This window comes from Neolamprologus multifasciatus, chromosome 1, assembly GCF_963576455.1.
Source record: "Neolamprologus multifasciatus chromosome 1, fNeoMul1.2, whole genome shotgun sequence".
In the NCBI taxonomy this organism is placed as follows: domain Eukaryota; kingdom Metazoa; phylum Chordata; class Actinopteri; order Cichliformes; family Cichlidae; genus Neolamprologus; species Neolamprologus multifasciatus.
The window spans coordinates 33,166,748-33,190,288 of NC_140439.1; the positions used below are offsets into that span (position 1 = coordinate 33,166,748).

A 23,541-nucleotide genomic window follows, 5' to 3' on the forward strand; every position below is an offset into this window, starting at 1 on the left:
CCACCAACACCATGGCCATCATGATGAAGGCAGAGTGCCAGCTCCGCCCCTACAGAGGCTCTGGCAGGTCAGTCTAATCATCTCAGCCCTCAACACCTTATACAAGGCCACCACTGAAAGCATTCTTACCTACTGCATCCCAGTCTGATTCACGCCCTTGTGGGAGTTGCGAGAACAGTATGAAAGATTATTGGAGCCACCTTCACCTCCCTGCTAGAGACCTTCAAACAGTACCCTTACAAGTGTTCGACAGCAATTTACCTCATGCTCCGTGGAAACGAATCCTTGACAGTTCTGGCCCTCACCCATCAGCTCTGTGTCTAACAAATTAACTGTAACATTATGTAGAATAAACTAACACAGCTGGAAAAACAAGACCAAACTTAAACATCTAGACTGCACTGTCATATTCATATGTTGCAAAAAACAGGTGTAATGTTTGCAGGTAAGTCTTCCATACAAGCTATACGCAAATGCTGGAGCTTGCTATTAACCAAAACTTCTTGCAGCCATTTGCGAACCAGTCAGGGAAGATACAGTTTTGCCTTGAGATTGGTGGCTTCCAGATGGTCTCTACCACTGTATGTCTTGGACCTTACCAGAACATTGTCAGGGTTTTAAGCTTACATCAAGTGTTTTTTTGTTGTTATTTGTTTGTTTTTTTTAAGACAAAGGCTACATCCACACATACAGGGGTATTTTTGAAAACGCAGCTTTTTCTATGTGTTTGGGCCTTTCGTCCACACGTAAACGGCATCTTGGGTTGCTGAAAACAGAGATTTTGAAAAAACTCTGCCAGGGTGAAGATTTTCAAAAACTATTTGTGCGTTTAGGTGTGGACGAGGAAAATAGAGATTGAGTGACGCAACGTCAAAGGTGTGCGCCGTTTTTGACGTCATGCTGTGTGCCAATTTAGTGTTTTTTCTACAACGGTGGTTTTCGACAAAATACTGTTGCCGTTAATCTTACTATCTGCAGTTTTTACATGCTGACATATGCACACGCATTTACTGTGCCTCCATTTAGAAAGTCAGGCGTCAGAGTGAACTTCGGATGTGGCTACATTCCACACAATCACTCTCACAACCCAAATCCCTATGTTGGTTTTGAATAACATTTGAAATGATGAAGGCACTTGAAAAGTAATACAAACAGGGTTTTGTGTGAGGGCACAAAACCCTGTTTAGTGTTTCCCTCCCAGGCTTCTAGACTTCTGATTTGCCAACATTTCTACACGGTTAGGATTTGGCATGTTCTTGACAGTGTTTGACTTTGCTTTTTAATGTGTGGACAGGATTTTTTTAAAAAACAAAAAAATCTCAGTTTTCACAAATACCCATGTAAGTGTGGAGGTAGCGAAAATAGGCTACCACCAAAACTCTTCCAAGCATTGTTCTTCCTGACTTTAAACTCTAAAAGGTCAGTTCAATTTGCATACTCTACATTCAAGGATCCCAATTATGTAGCTTAATTTACTACTTATGAAAGAAAGTTAATAGGAAGCAGTGGCTAAAGGTAGTTCTCACAGCATAGGGCTATTATATTTCTAGAACATACAAGAATACTTACCTCTGCAGGACCACAAAGCTAACATTGCATAGTTAGATTTATACCAAGTTATTACAGCTTGAATGTTCATTTTCTTCCCATGTTCAAACAAATTTCAAATAAAAAGAGAGCCTTATCACAATGTGGCTTCGCCCAAAAGGAGTTCACCAGATGCTTCACACTGCAAATTTCTTGTAGCTTAACAAGATTTATTGTCTTAAATTTAGCCAGATTATCTTGTCCATCTTGTTTTGAACATTACAAACTAGTTTCCAGTCTCATGTGTTAGATGATTAGACTTGTTTTAAGTATATATTCCTTTTTTTTCTTATTTAGTCTGTAAATCTAAAAATGAACCATTTCACCTTTATTTCAAGCAAAAATAGCTTTTAGATAGAGTGTAAAACAAAAAATTATCTTAAAATAAGAAACATTCACCTTTTTCCTTGAAATAAGAAAGTCAATCATTGGAAGGTATATTTAGACCTGAGACGTGTCACAGATGTATTTGTTACCATGTAAAATAAGCCACTTTACTCTAACGGCATAATGTATAGCATCTTCAATCACCAAAAACTCCATATTAGCAACCTCTGATACAGGACCTAGTCCTTTCTCATTTACAAATATTGGATGCTCAGTTCCTGCTTCACTTTGACAACACTCCAGCAGCTGATTGTGGTTTACAAGAGACTTGCTCACATTCTTAAAGTTTAATTCGGCTGACCATTGTTTTTTTTTAAAAAAACTGCGTTTAGACTCGATTTCATACACGTATGACAAATTACAGGTCCCAGGGCAATAATCTGAGAGGGAAGATGCAGCATGTAATCTTCTATCATTTTTTTTTAGTTTGGACACAGTTTGTAAAGACACAACTGGGGCAAAAAGTATTTTAACAATTTCAATTAAATCAAAAATAAACTTGATAAAAGAATGGCAAAATCTTGATCAATATAAGCATTTGTCCAGGGGATTGTTTTAATCTGTTGTCACTTGAAGCTAAAGTAGCATTAAATTTTTTTTTATGAATTATAGAACATTTTTTGAGACATTTTATTAAATTAGATGAATTTATATTCCAAAATCTCTTTTTCCCCAAGTCTGTTTTTGTTTCATAATGGGGTTTTTCATAATGGTGTATTTATTTGAGGTCATTTAACAACTGAATTTCTTATTCAGGCAATCAGGGTGGGACCTGAACGCTCATTGGCTGCTGCTTAAACAGGTGCTTAAAATTAAAGTGTCTCAAAATGTTTCTATTATTACAAAAAAGAATAGTAGTGAAATAAATATTTAATAAAATATTATAAAAATACACAATGTAAAATAAAAATTAAATGACATGTTTTAACACTTTGGTGTTCCATAGTCTAGTTCATATTAAAAAGTTAAATAATGTATTAGCACTAGATTAGGTTCCTGTATTCCTCGGTACAACCATCCCACATATCACACAAAAGTCTGGACTACTGCTATGAATTGTATTAATATGGCTCAAAAGAGACTTTACTGTTAAGGCAACAAAAACAAAACAAATCCCACACCTCCAACACGCCATCTTGTTTGGGGAAAAGACCTGAAAGAAGTTCTTGGCGGGCAGAGTAGTAGAGGTCAATACCAGGTTTGAAGGGGTGGTTTATACCAAGTCTGCATTTAACTTGTGTAGTAATGTAATTGTAAAGACTACTACAACAGTCATAGTAATTGATGGGTTATTTGTTAAAATTAGTTTTTCGAATGCAGGTTCATTATGCATGTTATGTTCACGTTTTACAAGCTTTACACAGACGAAAATATGTAACACTACCTCCCCCCTGGCTGCCCTCAAGTGGCTCTGTCCATTATCTCACTGTTTGAATCGGAGCTAGGACACGAGGGAGCAGGTTCGGACTGGATTCTGTTGAGGTAATTAACTTTTGCTTACAAACATTTCGGGTTCTTTTAGCTTTGACTTACTGTAGTAACATCAGTCGTGGTCAAATATTAAGTTTTACCGAGGCAGTATTATCAGTTCACTACCAATGGGTAGTTAGCCAAAACTGCCAGCCAGCTAGCTAGCTTAGTTCATTCAGTATGCTGAATTGTTAGCATGCAGTGATAGTTTAAAATTATTAATGGTGCTAGTTAGGTAAATTTAGTTTCGTGTTCAATATACTTAACATAGCTATATGACAAAAGAACTACAGTTGATATCCGCCTTTGCAAAAGTCCGTTTTGTGTTTCCCACCCACGGAAAATAAAAAGCTGCAGTGTTTTTTTTTCCTTCTTAAGCCGCGTGCTCTCTGTCTGCACTGTGCTTGGTGTGTTTGTGTGTGCAACTTGGGAGGACCGATACTGGTTTGAGACAAATCTCGCAATCGGGCTCATAACTTTACAATGCTGTTTTTTGTTATGGAAAAGGGGTGTTGGACAGATCTATATTTAACTTAAATGAGGATTTACTTAAGTCATCAAGAGTTAACTGTTTTATGACCAAAATTACATTTAACCAACATGAGTTTATTCAAATTTTATTATTTTACTATTTTTTGCAAGTCCAGTTTGGGTAATGAAATTAAAGATAACACAAGGGAATAAAATAATGCACATTTATGAAAGACATCTTTACCTATAGATTTACTTTAAGCCTCATTTCCGACAGATTATGATTAATCATATAAACTTGTAAGTTGGAGAAGATGTGAACTTGCTTCCAATTATTTATGTTGTAAACTATTAATATCAATCAGGTCACTTTAACCTTGCTGAACCGAGGTAACATTTTTTCTTATGGATGAAGTGGCCTAATCTGAGCTGTGGTCATTTGTTGAATGATTTGACAAGCAGTTGGGCACTATTAGTTTTAGTTTGAAAACTAGTTTGGAATAGCCTTGTCATAAATTTTAAGTGAGCAATTTTATAAGACTTAACCATTGAATTAACACAGGCTCTACTTGGTCTGTCTTTTGCACCTTATCCATGTGTCTGATTGCATAGACTTTGGATCCATGGCAGGTGGTGTCTTGACTCAGTTTTTCTTTTTGACCCAAACATATGTTTTTCTTTCCTCAGGGAAAAGTTCTGACAAAAGCTACACCAGTAAATCATGGAGGGTTTGGATGATTGCGGCCTTTCGGTTCTAAATGGTAGGCCAAGCATATGCATATTTATGCAAATTAATGTCTAAATGAATTTTGTGTTGCACACACTGACAGTGAGCGTACATAGAATCAGTTTTATGTTGTCAGATCAATAAAATATTTAAATTACATTTAATTGCATTTGACAAAATGACAATTTGGAATTGTTTCCTTTTTTGAACAGTGAAATGTATAAATTTAAAGAGATGTACAACTTTTACATTTCTGAAAGTTACTGACTTTTATATACAGCTGCAGACATAGATGAGGTCTTGCTCCACACCCTCAGTAGGGACGATTTAAGGGACCTGCTTCCAGGGCCTGAAAATTTTATGAGGAGGAAACAGTTGTGGGCTCAAGTTCACAAAGAGGCAAGTTTTGCCGCTTTTGATTTAAAAACACTTAGCACGACACATTTTGTTTAGGACTCCTGTAATATAACTATTTTCGTTTTCTTATTTAGGATGAGACTAAAGAAAAGGCGTCTCATGGACATCTCACCATGTGACCAGGGAGAAGATTATGATGCAGATTCAAGTGGTGGATCAAACATGCTTTTGCCACCAAGGAGCAGTTCTGGTGACAACAGTTGTAAGTGAAAGATTACAATTATGGCAATAATATTGAATATTGAACTGAAATTTGATTTAGTTCTTTCTTTCCTGTTCTGTTCATAGCCCTGTTCAGGACACTACCAACTTTCTTCCCATCACAAGTTGCACCACCCAAGAAGATGGGACATGCCAGTGAAGCACTGATTGATGTCCTTCAGGTCTGTGTTTCTTCATATTTGTTATCAAATAATGCCCGTAAAGCCTTCACTTTAACAGTTTATTTGGCATATGGCCTTTTTATCCATGCCAAGTCCTCCAACAATGTAGTTTATATTTGGAAAAGGTGTGCAGAAATCTGAAATGGCACAAACACTGAGATAAAAAAAATTTCAATAAAAATAATAAAGAAAATCATAAAGAAATTAAAAACAAAATGGAAATAATTACATATTTAACTATCACAGGTGCAGTATCTTTGTCATTTCCTAAAGTGTGTAAAGACATAATCCTAACGGTGATGAGGCAGAATTGATTACATTTTTCAATGGCATGAATATATATATATATATATATATATATATATTTTTTTTTTTTTTTTTAAATAATTATTATTTTTTTTTCTATACAGTATTTGTCAATCTAAAGAAAAATAACATTAATATGGTCTGTAGCGCATCTGATCTATGGTTGTCATCATTCATGTATCACCCGAAGGGTGCACCCCAAAGGGATCAATAAAGTGAAGTCTAAGTCTAATTACATACTTGTGGTTAAGTATTTGAACTACCCTGATAGCTTTGGAGTTTTTCCGTACATTGTACAATTTTTGTCTTTGTTTTTCTTTTGCCAACAGGAGATCCAGCGTCAGCCCCGTTCTGCTCTTTGAAGGGTCCCGTTGTCTTATTGCAGTTGGAACCACTCTCATCACCACATTTGACCACAGATGACCTTGGAGAAGGTTTGCTGTATCTTATGGCATACTACTACACCCTGCATCTCACCTATCCTAAATGTGTGGCAACGCTTCTGTCTGTCATTTAGACTGAAGTGTTAAAGGACAAAATCCATGAGCAAGACACCACAGGCTCATACAAAAAAGTCATGGCAGGCTGTAGGAATGTTTATTGAAACGTAGAGCTGTTTGAGCAAGATGTAACTTAGGTCTGTGTTGGAAGGTTTGGGCCTGATAGCTTTGAAGTTGCAATTTACACTTGAATTCTTTTTTTTATTCTTATTAATGTAATACAAAGTACTTTTTTCTTTAAACACATCTGTTCTGCAAATTGTGTTTAAAATTGCAAATGCTCTTTTTATTACATTTTATATGTTGAGTAGCTAACTGGTTTAGCACTTCTAAAAGGAACACAAAATAACAATGTTACACTTACAATGTGTCTTTAAATTTTTGTGTACTATGATTCACTGAAATATTTGTTACTGTTTGGAGAGTTTGTTTCCAATAAAGGTCATGTACACAGTATACTTTGCCTGCTTTAATTTGGCTTTATTTTTCTTATTTTGAGAATTCTTATCAAGTGTAATTATCTTACTGCACTGGCAGATTATTTCACTGAATTTAAGAAGATTTAGACTACAATCTATTATTTTTTAACTTATTTTAAGATCTTTAAAATGATTTAATGTACTAGTTTTTAGATTATTTGCCTTGATTTGTTCCTTAGAATGAGTGTTTTATGCCTATTTTCAGATTTAATTTCTTCAACATTTTGCTTAGAACAAGTGGTTAAATCTTATTTTAGGTTTCAATTGCCATGATTGGTTGCTTGGAATAAGTGTGTAAGGCTTATTTTAAGATTTAACTATCTAATTGTTCTCTAGAATAAGTGGTTAAAGCTTATTTTAAGTTTCAATGTTCTGATTTGTTGCCTGGAATAAGTGTAAAATACTTATTTTTAGCTTTATTTAAATCTGGATATTGTTCTTATTTCAAGAAATCTTAATAAGAAAAAAACACTTACCCCACTGGCAGATAATTTTACTTGTTTTAAGCAAAACTTCACCAAAAATAAGTGTATTTATCTAGTATTAAGGAGGTGGGTTTTTGCAGTGCACCAGTTCTCTCAAATATTTCCTCATTCAAAGACACAGATTACTAGCTTAGTCTGACCGTTCCTCTGGGTTTCTTTTCCCCCCATAACCATCTGGCCGTGAACATCTTGTGTAGGTGATTCATAAAAAAAAGTCACCTGTTCCTCTGGTGTTTCCGTCAGTTGGTATCATAACTACTATTTTTGAAATCGCTGTTAAATAAGAAGAAATGCCCCAGTTTTAAAGTAGATCAGAAAAGAAGTGTGTGCAGAAACTGGCAGCCAGTTTGCAGGGTGAGAGCCCCACTAGGGACACCAACACATCACTGCTGTCACTGCCTCACCCTGTAAAAAGCTGCTTTCCAAGAGTGGAGAAAAACATCCTGAAGTCGATACACATACAGTTTAATTCAAATTGTATTTTGACGGGATTTGATAGGCCAAATGTCTCTGACACTTCACCATCTGATAAAAGTCTGAAGGGTTTCTCGACTCACCCCATATGTATTTCCCACTGATTCATATCTCTCTTTCTCCCTTCCGCTTTTATTGAAGGAGTTATATATGGCATTCAGGTGCACAAGCATGTCAGACTAAAACAAGGAGAAAAAAAATCAGAGCCAGAGATGTCTTAGACCCTTTTAGCAGTTCATTGGGGCCATATTAGAAAAGCCAGACCAATGGAAAGGTAGGAAAAGGTAGATTATATTTTTGGCTCCAGAAATGCACTTGTGTAAATATCATAAATATCACAGAAACTTTAACCCTCTGGATTCCATAAAAATCACTACCCTCTCAGCTTGTTTGTGGCCAAAAATGGCCACCCCTTGTTTACGTTTACAAAATGCTATAAAATTCATATATATTAAGAAAAATTCCCACTTTTTTTTTACATGATTTTTTAGATTAGTACCAGTGCTGTTCATGAAAATCAAAATTTCATTCAAATTCATAATTTTAACCCTTTAAATACCAGTTAGATCACATAATCCTAGGAACTCATAAATGGAAAAAATCACAAAACCCCAATTTTTTTCCAAATAAAACATGCCATCTGATTTACTTTCTAACCATGATGGAGGTTAGATGTATAACAATAATTAAAAGTATCAATGACTTTTATACATCTTTGTTTTTTTGTGCAGTGACAGAAAAACATAAAAACTTCCTCTCAGCTTGTTTGTGGCCAAAAATGGCCACCCCTTGTTTACGTTTACAAAATGCTATAAAATTCATATATATTAAGAAAAATTCCCACTTTTTTTTACATGATTTTTTAGATTAGTACCAGTGCTGTTCATGAAAATCAAAATTTCATTCAAATTCATAATTTTAACCCTTTAAATACCAGTTAGATCACATAATCCTAGGAACTCATAAATGGAAAAAATCACAAAACCCCAATTTTTTTCCAAATAAAACATGCCATCTGATTTACTTTCTAACCATGATGGAGGTTAGATGTATAACAATAATTAAAAGTATCAATGACTTTTATACATCTTTGTTTTTTTGTGCAGTGACAGAAAAACATAAAAACTTCCTCTCAGCTTGTTTGTGGCCAAAAATGGCCACCCCTTGTTTACGTTTACAAAATGCTATAAAATTCATATATATTAAGAAAAATTCCCACTTTTTTTTACATGATTTTTTAGATTAGTACCAGTGCTGTTCATGAAAATCAAAATTTCATTCAAATTCATAATTTTAACCCTTTAAATACCAGTTAGATCACATAATCCTAGGAACTCATAAATGGAAAAAAATCACAAAACCCCAATTTTTTTCCAAATAAAACATGCCATCTGATTTACTTTCTAACCATGATGGAGGTTAGATGTATAACAATAATTAAAAGTATCAATGACTTTTATACATCTTTGTTTTTTTGTGCAGTGACAGAAAAACATAAAAACTTCCTCTCAGCTTGTTTGTGGCCAAAAATGGCCACCCCCTGTTTACATTTACAAAATGCTATAAAATTCATATATATTAAGAAAAATTTCCACTTTTTTTGACATGATTTTTTAGATTAGTACCAGTGCTGTTCATCAAGACCAAAATTTCATTCAAATTCATAATTTTAACCCTTTAAATACCAGTTAGATCACATAATCCTAGGAACTCATAAATGGAAAAAATCGCAAAACCCCAATTTTTTTCCAAATAAAACATGCCATCTGATTTACTTTCTAACCATGATGGAGGTTAGATGTATAACAATAATTAAAAGTATCAATGACTTTTATACATCTTTGTTTTTTTGTGCAGTGACAGAAAAACATAAAAACTTCCAAAAATGGCCACCCCCTGTTTACATTTACAAAATGCTATAAAATTCATATATATTAAGAAAAATTTCCACTTTTTTTGACATGATTTTTTTAGATTAGTATCAGCGCTGTTCATCAAGACCAAAATTTAATTCAAATCCAGACTTTTAACCCTTTAAATCACAGTTAAATTACATAATTTTAATGATTTACAAAGGGATAAAAGCATAAAATCCCCATTTTTTTTCTAAATAATACATGCAAACTGATTTATTTTCTAACCATGATGGAGGTTAGATGCATAGCAATAATTAAAAGTATCAATGAGTTTTATGTATCTTTGGTTTTTTGTGCAGTGACAGAAAAACAAAAAAAATCCCTCTCATTTTGTTCGTGGCCAAAAATGACCACCCATGTTTACGTTTTCAAAATACTATAAAATTCATATATATTAAAACATTTTTCTACTTTCATTGACTTGATTTTTTAAATTAGCACCAGTCCTAGTCATGAAAACCAAAATATAATTAAAATTTAGATATTATACGCTTTGAACTGGGTGTGGTTCCCAATCAGCCAGAGTTCACACCCAGTTTCACACCTTGGCTCAGGCGATTAGAGGATCATCAGGGGGTCCCTTTGTCCCTCTTGGGGGGGGGGACACTCCCACCTTCTTGCCATATTGCCAGAATAAATGGTCTGGAAGCTGTTAGGTTTACTTACAGCAGTAGCAACGTCTGCACCTGCATAAACTCCAGGACACGTTTACAAACAGTGTTTGTTGTTGTTTGCGCTGCAGCTGCAGGTTTGAACTGTGCAAAATGTCCTGTGATTGGGGTTTTTTTTGTTTTTGTTTTTGTTTCTAGAGTTAATATTTTGGGTATGGTCTCTTTTTATGAAAAATACAAGAGTAAAAGTGCTTTTCACATGTGCTTCAAAGCTAAGTTTGACTGGGAACCTCAAAGCTCAATATCCTGCATCCACAGGAATTCACTGCAGCCTATGTAATGTTTGATGCGTCATTATTTATTCCAGTCTATCTTGCAAATACATGTTTGTGCTGCAATGTCATGCACAAACACAAACTATCAGATCCTTAAGACCAAACCTATGTCAAAATTGTTTCATTATATTGGTCCATTGGAGTGTGGTAACCCATCAACCCCACCTAGTGGAAACCAAGAATATTACATGAAATTGCTTGCTTGGCAGAAAATGGCCCAAGGATGTCATGTGGTAGAAAAAATGAAAAACTACAATTTTCATGTGTTGAGTTTAGAATGAAAGCAATTTTACCTAAATTGCATGCTATAGTACTGCCAGTAACAAGGAATCAAAAAAGGTGGTTATAATGGGTTTCAATTGGCCAAAAATGGCCACAATCAGTAAAATGGGAACAATTTGGTGTATAGTGAATATTATTGACATTATTAAGGAGCTGATGTTGAAAAATAAAAAATTTTAATAAAATACACACCTTTGGAAAGTTTCATTCCATTTGCATTAACAGAACAAAAATGGTTGAAAACCGAAAAGTGAAGTGGCCAAAAATGGCCAGGTAGAAACCAGAGGGTTAAGCATTATAAAAACTGCTCGTCTTATACCTAATATTCATTTTTCTTTTACTTGCACTTCTCCGTCAGACAGGATCATTCGAGGATCAGTGTTGGCTTTACTACCAGATGCCTGTCACATTGCCGCCATCATCCAGTTATTGAAGCTTATTCTCTTGTTGCACCCGTCATTAAGCTTCTTTGGATGAGGTAGTTGGTGAAATGCCATAAATGTAAAAAATTGAAGGTTGTCATCAATCAGCAGGTGTAGGCTTAGAAAGTTTTTTAACCACATAATACCAGACTGAAATAGTCTCCCTCGTCTTCCTTCTTAAAGCAGCTTTTACAGTGGATGCGCACACTGAAGACTGTGTTAGATTGTATCTTTTTATGTATTTTATCACTTGCTGTGATGTGAGATGATAAATAATCTCTCACATGTGTAAACTGGAAACAGTTTCATATTATTGTATCGGTTTTATCACCTTAATATCTATATCTGTCATTATGCAAATTAAGTAAACCAGAGCTCATTAATTGTCAAACTAACAACTGTTTTACCAAGTCATGCGTCTAAAGCTGCTTAAAATAATTGGGTTGATATATTTTGCTAGAATGAACTGAAAATGTGCCACAATGTATCAATAAAAAACAAATGAAGAAACACAAAGAAAAAGATTCCCTGACAAGCACTGCCGTCTTTGTAAAACTGGCACCGTTGCCTCCTGATTTGGTAACTTTTTCAACTGATTCAAAGACCTTTAACAACAAAGAAAATGGTACCATAAACTGGCCTGCTCAAACAAAGTGCCATATAATCATTTCAATGAAATAGGATGATACTCAAATATACTTTTATGTAAAGTGATGATCTGGTCATGCGCACTATAACCCTTGTTTCACATAAACCCTTTCACAGAAACATAAACCCTTCAACCAATTAGAATCTTCCCTAATCACATGAGCCAAGGTGTGAAAAAGGGGGTAGGTCACAATCAGCCAAGGTTTCAGGTGAGCTCATTGGGAAACCTAGCCCCACCCTATCACGTGATTTCCTGAGGTCAGATGGTCCAGTATGTGAGTGGATGTTGAGGGTATGGCGTCACCTGGGTATAGGCAATGATATGTAGGGCGGTCAATGATTTTGTGATTAGGTAGTGGATCATTAGGGGGTCCTTTTGTCCCTCTCAGGGGGAAACTCCCACAGGGCTTAAATCTGGGACTCTCCACCATTTGACCCTAGAACTGAAGAAGCTTCTCGGATGAGAGCTGAAACATCTTCAAGCAACTTAAAGAAGTCCAGACACTTTTCTTTCTAAGCTCCTTAGACTACGATGACCTGGATGACCGAGAAGCTTCACAGACATTTCACCATCTTGTCCCAGTTTGCATTTAACCCTCAACTGATTTAAAAATATATCTTGAGCAGCTATTAAAGTTACAAGTAAGCTTATTATATAATTACATTTGGGGAAATACTTATTTAAACCCTTTCTGAATTTGTAAGATTGCCCACTTATAAAGAAAGTAATTTTCTTATTTTTATAGGAGCAATGGCCTACAAGACCATCGGCAAGAAGCCAGATGATAAGCTGACAATTATGTGGAAATGAAAGAAATGACCATCAATAGCTCTGAGTCTGGAGTGCCATTCAAGATCTTGCCTCATGGGAAAAGGATAACCATTACATTACATTACAAATTTGGTGGATCAACAAAAAACTACATGGGAAAAGCTTGTTAATGATCTGAAAGCAACTAGGACCACAGTTAATAACAGCAAAGTCCCCTGCCTGTGTTAAATTTGGTAGTGAACATCTAAATGATTCAGAGACAGCTTAGGAGAAAGTGCTGTGGTCAGATGAACTCAAACTCTCTAGCATCAGCTTGATCCCCAAAGTCAAGCATGGAGGTGGACACATTATGCTTTCGAGCTGTTGGACCAAATTCTTTCCTGAGATGTGAGCAAACTTGGTGACCCATCCATTCATCCAAGCTCTTCCACTTATCCTTATCAGGGTTGCGGAGAGGCTGGAGCCTATCCAAGCTACGACCTGGATTGGTAGCTAATCTGACACAAGGATAACATAGAGAGGCAGACAACCATATTCACTCACATTCACAATTTAGAATTTGGAATCACCAGTTAATCTAATTTGGATAAGCCACAGTACCTGGAGAAAACCCACGCAAACATGCACACAGAAAGGTCCTGGCTAGATGTGGAGTCGAATCGAGTACCTTCTTGCTGTTCCTCTTACCTTACTGCTGTGCTTGCAAGCAAGGGTTTTTAGTAACTCCTAATTTATGCCTTGGTGGAGTCTTACATACAAATCTGTGGGGTTTGTGATGTGATTTTTCTGCAAATTACCAAAAAAATTAGACTCTGTTCATTTCTTTGCAAGTAAACCAGCTTAAAAATAATGAAGGGGGTCAAATAATTTTTTACTCCCACCACACATTTGTAATAAGGACCTGAGGAAAATGCATCTATGTGAACATAGAGCAAGGGTTCCATACTATCAGGTACTGAATGTAATTCCACTTCTGCGAGTATGTGCATAAGCTCCTTACTATTAGTTTTGTGGGCTGACAAGAGGAGTCCTGATTTTAGTCTGTGATGTGCCACTTGTTGGCTTCATGTCTGCTGCTTGCAGGTACTTGATGCACAATTTTTCCTTAAAAACATATCAAGAACTGTCAAACAATAGAAAATTGTAAGACAAATCTGCATAATAACTACATATCTACATAAAAAGTCCTAAAAGCTCCTCAGATTTCAATTATTTCCCTCTTGTGTGCTCTCAAAGTACCATGGTCCTTTGATGTGATTGGTAGAAGTCAGCCTGACAATGAAAGATAGTAGACAATGAAAGATAGCTCATCCAATCATGTGACAATAATATTTTGAATTGCCTGCCCTTTTCTGAGCACTTACCATTACTTCCCAAATTGTCCCATGTAATAAATAATGCGGAATTGCAGATTAAGAGCAAAGCTTATGGTGTTTTTAAAATGTACCCAATCATCAGCGTTTATAGTAAAATCTGAGCCGACAGAGGAAGTAAACAACTTTTCAATTGTGTGGCAGCATTTGCTTCTATCCTAAACAACTGGAGTTCCTGGAGACAATTTGGTTTCAAATTTAAAAAGACACGCATCTGTTACATGTTGAAAATATAGCCAACAAAATGGTTTTAAAACTAAGTTAACGATTCAATCAGCTCTTTGTTTTTTGCTAAGTTTTACTTTTAGAACTTCCTGAAAGTATTTTTTGTTAAAATATGTAGAATTTGACCAATTACAATGTGTGAAATCACAGGCGGTGGGTTTACTGAAGTATAATCATGAACTTGTAGTAATGAAGCAATGATGGTAATGCTTTTATTTAATGCTCAGTAATCCACATTGGGGAGTGAAGACAAAAACATCATTTTTAATAACCGTTTTCAAACAAGTGACACGACACACTAGTAGTTACATACTAATGCAGATCTCACACATAGTAAACTTTTAAAATTTTAAAAACGTCATCAACTTCGAAAACAAATGTAGTCTTGAGCCATTAGTCTCAATAAGAGCTGATGATCGGGATGAAGAAGTCAAATAAGTTTCTTGGAGTCTAGTGGATCATCTTCTTCTTTCATCTGCTCCCTTTAGGGCAGCGGTCCCAATCCCTGGGCCATGGACTGGTACTGGTACGTGAGTCACTTGGTACCGGGCCGTGAGAGTTGAGGCTCGGGTGTAAAATTTATGGTTTTCAGGGTTTTTAATGTTAACTCGGTTTCCCTGGGTCTTTTCCCGCGTCGTAGATGTGTGTCTTATTTTGAAAGAAATATTTACGTGTTAGAATAGAATAGAGTAGAATAGCTCTTTATTGTCATTGTTACAAAAACAATGAAAGGCAGTTTGGCATCTCTCCATGTGTGTGAAGTACATGATAGCATAAGTATTTACACAATAACACAGACAAATTTACATTTACGCCTTGAGGTGACTGTTGTTGTGATTTGGCGCTATATAAATAAAATTTAATTGAATTTACTGATTATTACCATAGCGACCAGAGCGCATTAATGGGCAGACAGTAGAATGTTACTCTCAATGTTGTTGGCGCATTTCAGGAGGATGCTGCTAATAAAGTTACACAATTACACAGTGAATGTAATTCTGTAACTTTTACACAAGTTGTGTAAACTTTTAATTTTGTAAATATTTATTATTACATTTAAAAAAATACCACAGTTTTTGTCTTGGTCGTATCATTTTATTTTGTTGTATTTATCCGCGACTCCTTAAAGGCCGGTCCGTGAAAATATTGTCTGACATTAAACCGGTCCGTGGCACAAAAAAGGTTGGGGACCGTTGCTTTAGGGGTTTCCATAGTGAGTCATCTGCCTCTATCTCACCATACCAAATAATGATATGTAATTGATGGAGGCTGCTTTCAATATAATTGTTATTATTTTGTGTTTAACTTAATTTTAAAATAATAACTTTTCACTTTAGATTTGTACACAATTGTAACTGAACTGTGATAACGGACTGTGTACAAAACTGCACAAATTAATAAAGTAAATACTACAACACCTCATTTGTATCGGTTGACCCTGCTTCCTTATTTCCTGGGTGTGAATATTTCATCTGGTTTGTTTTGCTCAGCCGCTAAATAGCTACCAGCCACCTCATTCCTCTCCACTGATGGGAATGAAGGTGCCATTATGGAGTGCACCTATTGATAGTGGCGAGGACAAGTTACTTTAACCTTCAGTTTCCTCTGCAGGCGGACTCGGGCTGCATCCTGCAGCCTATTTACCCAGAGTGGCACGCTGAAAAGCCCTGAGATTAAATCTCCATCCTGCAGCTCAGCATCATTCATTTGTCCTGGCTCACCTGAGGCCTCAGCGCCAGCAAACATTCTCCCTGGAGGCCGAGAGGCAATGCAGCTGAGATTTACTCAGCTAGTCAGGTCAGGCTGGTGGAGGAGCACAGATGTTTGGAGGGCTTTTGTTCTGTACCCACATGTGTGTCTGTGTGCATGCATGCATTTCACCACAGCTACCTGCCAACTTTCTCCAGTGTCAGTATGTGCGTGTGTGTTTGTCTCCAACTGCCAACATTGTGCACTGACGTGGCTGTTTATGCCTCACAGGAGACTGAGTATTTCTTTGTATCTCACTAGCGTCCCTGAGTGTGCGGTGGGTTGATCAGTGTGCATCTACTGGACATTGACAATCTATCCTCTGCAGAGTGACTGCATCTAATATTGAGAAGTGGTGGCCTAATTAAAAATGCTGAGAACGTCCACACAAATTCTCATTTCGGGCGTCAGCTTCACATTCATTAATTTGTCCATAAAGCTACTTTTAAGGAGTTTTTGCCACTCATAAAACCTTTTTCTTATAGAAAACTAAATGAGAACTATAATAGGGTTCAACCACTATTAATTTAAATTTAAATTCAAATGTATAAAAAGCAAATGTTTTACGATATTCTGATAAGTACTGCAGTCCAAATCATTAGCATAAAAAACAAATATTATCACAAACACGCTCACTTGGAAAAAAATCCCCCTTTGTTCATTTACTGCCCTCCTAGATTTTATCACAATATAAATATAGAGATCATTTCACTGAGACTACTGTAATTTACCTGTAGTTTAGCCTGCCTACAAAAAGTGCACCACAGGATGTGAACAGTCAGAAGAGAGGCACTCATCCAGCAGCTAATAGCATACAAAAAGCTCACGCCATTAAATTCACTGCAGCATAGGGGCTGTGTCTGCTGGCATCGTTGGGCAACAGTGACATGAACACCCGCATTTACTGTTGACTCTCTGTGGGTATCTACTCCTAACCTGCTGTGGCTGGCTTACTGCCGGCCTGTGTGTTTGCTGCTGCTGCCGCTGCTGCCTGGCATTAGTGAAAACTCTGGCTTATGTGAAATAACACCTACACATGACAAAAATAAAGAATGCATCACCCATAACATCATCCTGATGACACCAGCTTTGTTCAGAAATGATTAGAAGCAAGCCCGTGGAATAAGCTGGCATTTTTTCATTTAAAGGTTATTCTATCATTCTTATTTTCACAGTAGCAAGGTTTTACTGGGGCACCTTTTTATTTCATTAGACATTTTTTCACATGCCCTCTTTCAAAAACGTGTTTATGTTTCATAATGGTATTTTTCCAGTGTTACTTTTATTTCTCAATGACGGTTATGAAAGAGCATAATAAAGCAGCCGCCGCCCCCCGCCTTTTCATCCAATAGCATGTCAGCCAAGAGCACGCAGGCCCCCCTGAGCAGGGCTTCACTCAAAAATAACAGAAAAAGATGTGCAAAGAATGAAAGACCTCCATACACCTGGCTAATTGCTGTGGAAAGTGGGCAAGAGTGATGGGAATTTTGGGGCTATTTGACCAATACTGGCAAGATCACTGCTAGCCTAGTTTCACTGGAACCTAGGAACTGTTTTTGGTGTGGCAGCAGGTGCTGAGCTTGCTGAAGACAGGCTTTCAATGTGACTGGATGAAAAAAATCGATAAAACTAGGGGACTTCGACTGGATCTTGACATATTAATCAAAATGAGAAGATAGCAAATAAAACGAAACCAACCCCAAAGTGCCAACAACCTGCAATTCCTCATGTGGCCACATGAGGCTGGCTCAAAAACCGAGTGACTCCCCACAGAAATAAAAATGTTTTCTCGATGGCTGATTTCTCCTTGCATAACAACTCATGGAGTGTGAATCTGTTATAACTTAGTCATTCCAATCTTTTTAAGGGCTACAGTTTGCATTACTTGTCGTGAGTGACAGGTGGATGGCAACACTTTAGCTAATAGTTGATTCAAGTCTCGACTCCTTGGAGATCGAGCATTTTAATGGCATTAAATGACAAAAAAAATTGGCTTGCTGTGTAGTTAAATGCAGTTAGCAAGAGCCTGTCCATGCTCCACCTTTGCTGAATGACACATTTTCTATGTGTGTGTGCCATTGTGTGTATGTATCTGTGCATATGTGTATATCTATGCTAAATGTAGTGTTTTAAACCTAGCTTTAGTAACCATGCTGTTATTCAATAGCCATCTTTTATGTAATCTTTTCTCATATGGTGCTGTCACTCTTCTAGGTACTGTGGTTGTTCCTGTGCTGTGTAAACCACAGAACATGCTCACACACTCACAGGCTAAGTGTGATACTGAAGGAGTTGTTGAGTTTTATTAAAAAGCAGGAAAAAGAAACACAGTGAAGCTGGACATTGGTGACAATGGTCCTCTCCAGTGTTTGTATACAATATGGCCAGAATGAAATAAAAATGAATCCTAATTTAACTCATATATGAAAATACAGTCACAAAAGAAGGAAACGGCTGTTGTTTACAGGCATCACACAATTAACACAAATTCTTATTTATATACTAATAGATATACTGCATATATTTACACATTTAATATTTAACAGTGGTGCCATACTATAGTGCTTATTCTGATTGATTTCCTTTTGACAATAACTTCTCCCTAAGCACAGCCTTATTGTTATTGCTGAATTAAACGTTACGCTTTAAGCACTTAAGCACTAAGTTTTTAACACTTGCGGCTCATGGGAGTTTCTTTAAAAGTCTTGAGTAGTTATAGTTGACATCCTGAAGGAGATGAGGCATGTTACCCACCCTCAGTTAGTCCCCATAGATACAGTATAAATTGTGTTTGTAATATAAAAGCAGAAAAGCGGGTTTATGTAACTTTGCTTGGGAAAATTGGTGTTATTTAGATTTGTATTATTCTGTAGCTGAAATGCTGTGGGCTGGGTCCTCTGTGATGGGAATTAATTATTCATTATGGTGCTGACCTGTCAACACTTACAAGAATGTGTTATTTAAATTCAAATGCACAGCTGTACGTTCCTGTGTTAATACAGAAAACAAATCAGTCTTGGTGTACTTTAAATACTCTCACACTCCAGTATATGTCCCAAGTTATAATGCTGCGAGCAATTAATTTCAATTTATAATAACAGGAGTAAAAAAAAAAAGGATAAATATTTCTGTATTTTAAGTGTGTTTTAGATTTCTTTCTGGTTTTCTCAATCGAAAACACAATCTTCAGCAAATCTACTTGTAGGTTTTTGTCTTTCAGGAGACAGTTTTCACTCAATTTTATCAGACATGAAGAAGCATCATTTCAGATTTTGTTCAGCAAAGAACCTTCCAGGTTGAAGCTGAAAGGAAATCATCTTGAACTTTTCTTTGGCGGGGGTAACACACTTAAATAGGTTGTTTGAATTCACAACTGTCTAGCCTGTGGGTCTGTTCTGTTTCAAACTATAATTCATAGAATTGCAGCCTTGGAACATGATAACTGCCTTTCAATCAATCTGCGCCGCATTTCCATTCATTTGCTTAGCTTTCAAGTTGCCAAATTAGTCGCTCCTTGTCCCTGCTGGAAACATTTTGATCTTCAAAAACAGCACCTTGAGCATTACTTTGTCTCTGCTGCACAAAAGTAGAGGGGGCAGAGTGAGGGTTTGTCCGAAACCTGCCCAGAAGTACTATCCCTAATAACATGGTTATAATGAAAGGCTATATGCTACACTCCAACATCAAAAGCTATTGTCTAATTTTGGCCAGCGGGATGTGACAAATCCGTAATTAAAATAGCAAGCTCGGTGATAAAACAAAGCCACTTGCTGGGAGACAGCGGATCTGGATAGATATAGATCTGTCATTAGGCTAAAGAATTGTCCTTTGCCTTTCCTGCCTTTATCTCCCTAATGCGGCTACATTTCCCCAGGATTGGCCTTTTTCAGTGGAACCCCCCCCCCCTCTATCTCAACAAACGTCATCATCAGTCACGGCTCACGCATTTAACACAGCAAAACTAGAGGCCACCAGTTCAACCGAAATATGAACCAATTGCATGAAGCTGCAGCGTGTTTCTAAATTGGTGTGAGAATGACAGCTGTGTTTTCCAGCCTGCTTAATTCTACATGTGTACAGGTTGATGGTTCAACTAGAGGGCAACTATAATGTGATGGAAGTTAATGTTCATTTTTCAAATTCTCTCCCGCAGCGAGGGACTGACTGCAGCACTGATCTCAGGTGGCACAGCCTAAACAGCCAAGATACGGTGCGCTCTATTTAGTGTGACTGGAACTATTTAACCATTGGTGCCAATATTTATATTCTTTTGGCAGGTTTGACTTGTAGATCAAACACTCATGAATAATACATTTGGTAAGGGCACACTGGAATCATTGGCGTAAGCTTTGCAGCAGGCAGTTTTCCCTTCAATGCAGCTGTTTTAACGGGAGCCAGAATGGCACGCGGCAGCCAGAACAACAGCTAAATACGGTTCCTCCCCCTCATTGTTATCGCTGGAGCTGATTTCAAAATGCACACAGCATGACAGCAAGGGACACTATAAATCACCCAGAGGTAGCAGAAGCAGGCTGGGATTGACCAGCACATTAGTGTACTCTTAATGGGCACAGGTAAGGAGAAGTATGGGTGCTAAATTTATGTATGTGTTAGGTAGCGTCTCTATTGCTAGACTGAACTATGGATGCATGTGTGTGTGTGTGTGAAAGACAGAAAGAGAGAGAGAGAGAGACAGAGACACCCAGGCAGCAAGCTATTCTCCTGGATAAGAAGCTTTCAAGTAAATGAATGAATACATTATGGATTAGTGGCCGAGTACCACAAAGCAGCTATGCTGTGTCTGAGCTGAGTGCAGCTCTTGTGTTGGCAAGTGAAGGTGCAAAACAATAAGTCGGTAGGAGGCCAGGTAGACAATTTGGACCTGGGAGGCCCTTGGGGGCACCTATAGGACCCTTGACTTGGGATGCTTATCAATCATCAATTATACAGATGAAAGTAGAAAACTCAGGTGACATGCGGCAAATTCCTGGTACATGAAAACCACACAAGGAGTATGCGAACATTCAGATCCATGCATTCATTTTCACTCCCATAGACCTACACACACAATAGCTGCAAATATAGACATGGATACACAGAGACATTTCCCCTCTCTGTGTCCTCAGGGTAAAGAATGCATTCATATTCAGCGAATGATCGGCGGAGGCAGAAACCGTTTGGATCCATTTCGTTTTTGTAGCCGATGGCAGGAAGCAGCGGCCATTATGACCTTGCGATGAATTCAGGGTTCATTTCCTACGGTTTCTTTTTTATTTTTTAACGCATGCACACAGAATTAAATTTTAAAAAAAGGAAAGAAAAAAAAGAACAAAGGGAACTGCGCACCGAGAGGAAGAACATTCGGTAAAGACTAAGTCGAAGCTGTCATGGCGCTCGTTCATGGTGTGACTTTCAATTCCAGGTGTGCGGTGATTGAGAGAAAGTTTCATTTGTGCCCACTGTCATTTATTCATTAGCTCCCGATCAGCTCTCCTGTGCAAGGCGTGAGATGTTATAAATCAGTCACTGGCTAGACATTAACAATTCATGCGATTCATAATACATAAGACCAGTCATTTATTTATCACCTCTAAATGGGATTTCCTTCATTCTCATTGGCTGCAAGTCAGAAGTCAACTTCTGTTAGCCTGTCCAGCAGCCATTTTGAACCAAGTTGTAAATGACGCAAATCTGTGCTGAACGGGACTGTCAGACAGGAAGAGCTCCTGCTTCCTAACTAAATCTGGTTGGTTTGACTGGTATCATTTCAAATAAAAGCAGCAGGCGTTAGGCTGAGGCTCGCTGTTGGCACAGTAGTTTTCTGCTGATTCTCTCGAGCAGTCAATGTAATTGTGAGTAATTAGGCCTTAAAGTACTGTTGTCTTTCTCCAACCTGGAACATGACTCCCGAGGGAAAGCATGTGGTATTTTTTTTTTCAGGGTATTGGAACGGCAGTCACTGATATACAGAAGGAGGCTTTTGCTAAACAGGCCCTATATGAAAAGCCTGGCACCATGCCACCTGATGCAAACGCCATATGATCACGCCGACTCTCTAGATGAATCTAAATTATACCTTTGCCCCGAGGGCCTCGGCAATTCTCATTGAAAAGATACACAGCTAATTATAATGGAGGTACAACAGCCTCATAGAGCCTCATAAAGACGTGGTGTTTGATATCTGGCTCTCTGACCAGATGCTGCTCTTTTCTTTACACTACACAACATGCTGTGGCACTCTGCCTGCTTCATACGTGCCCTGCAGTTTTAGTTTAATTAGCCAGATCCTAGAAAAACGATGCAATATAATTTGTAATAATGGTAGCCGGTAGTAACGAGGGATAGCACTATGATAGAGGAATATGCCAAAATGATGTTTCGTACTCAGAGAAGCAAAGAATCTTAACCCACATGTCACCTGTGCCCACAGCATGTGGGTTAAACATTGTCTATTAGAGGTGTGAACACACTGCAAATTTGGACTCACCAGTCAACCTAACGGGCATATCTCTGGATTGTGGGAGCAAGCTGAAGTACGAGGAGAAAAGCAACCTACGCACAGGCAGAACAAGCAAACTTCACACAGAAAGGCCGCAGGTGGCCCCCAGATTCAAACCAGAACGCGTGAGGTGACAGTTTTTACCTTTGCACCACAGTGCTGCATGGTTGGCCATTTGGAACAACTACAAACATGTGCCGCATGAATCACCATAATGGTGGCCGTGTGGATGCTGTCAGCCCTTGTTTAAGGCCTGTCAGCACTAGTTTAAAAAGAATCTAAAATAAACTGCGAGACTCTAGCTGCGTATGATGCACATGTGAATTAAACCCTCACGTCCCACTTCGGTTGCCTGGTTTATCTTATCTTTGGTGTGAATGCAATGCAGCTCTGTGAGCTCAGATTTTTATTCTGCTTGTGATGTTATCCAAAAATCCAGCACAGTTTCTCTTTTCAATCAAACCTGCTGCTTCTGAATGAAGTGTCGGGTTAGGCTGAACATATTTAAGTATTGTGTCCTAGCCTTTTTTGGTAATTAGCCAATGCTACACATAAAAATCTCCTCAGAATGTTATAATCTTGTTCATATCTATTCCTCAATTTGACTGCAGTCATTCAGACTCCATGTAAAAAGTAGCATTGCTTCGATGCTGATGTTGCGACTTTTACAGAAGATTGAGCAGAAGATTTTTTCAGAGGCGATACTGGCACTTTATTAAACTGCTGTCAGATACACTGGAAGGACTTACGGGTGGCTGGCTTGTTGCAGTTGTGTCCATGTCTAAAGTACTGAGGGTTCTCCACTACAGGAATACGAGTCATCCCTATGACAACCGCATCAGGACTCGCATCCAGAGTACAGGGGGTAATAATCCCGTGGTTGACATGGTGAAGAGGGCTAGCAGAGTCTTCCTCACCACTGATTACAGCTACTGGTCCTGGAAAGAGACAAAAGAAAAACTTACTTCCAAAACGCATTTTTTAAAAAAACTGTGAATATACTTGGTAAGACACAAATACAAT

At 37.6% G+C, this 23,541-nt stretch overlaps 1 protein-coding gene, 1 long non-coding RNA gene and 1 pseudogene across 5 annotated transcripts in view; 1 reads left to right on the forward strand and 2 right to left on the reverse strand.

Annotated features, from left to right (window-relative positions):
• ntrk3b (neurotrophic tyrosine kinase, receptor, type 3b) overlaps window positions 1-23,541 on the reverse strand; it is a 246,509-nt gene that overhangs the window by 40,331 nt on the left and 182,637 nt on the right. For both annotated transcript variants that reach the window (XM_085135813.1, XM_085135735.1), the window contains one exon: window positions 23,268-23,456. In XM_085135813.1, coding sequence (XP_084991939.1) covers window positions 23,268-23,456 — 189 coding nt within the window. The remainder of the gene's footprint in view (window positions 1-23,267; window positions 23,457-23,541) is intronic.
• The window catches only part of LOC146526115 (uncharacterized), a 152,491-nt pseudogene that overhangs the window by 16,433 nt on the left and 112,517 nt on the right, over window positions 1-23,541 (reverse strand). The gene's annotated exons all lie outside the window — the stretch shown is intronic.
• LOC146526116 (uncharacterized) lies at window positions 3,403-5,768 on the forward strand. 2 transcript variants are annotated; one of them, XR_014869906.1, is made up of 5 exons: window positions 3,416-3,456; window positions 4,603-4,676; window positions 4,923-5,041; window positions 5,134-5,261; window positions 5,348-5,768. It is a non-coding gene; the product is annotated as an uncharacterized LOC146526116 (long non-coding RNA). The 2 variants fall into 2 exon arrangements; XR_014869894.1 differs by having other exon boundaries at window positions 3,403-4,676; window positions 5,348-5,767.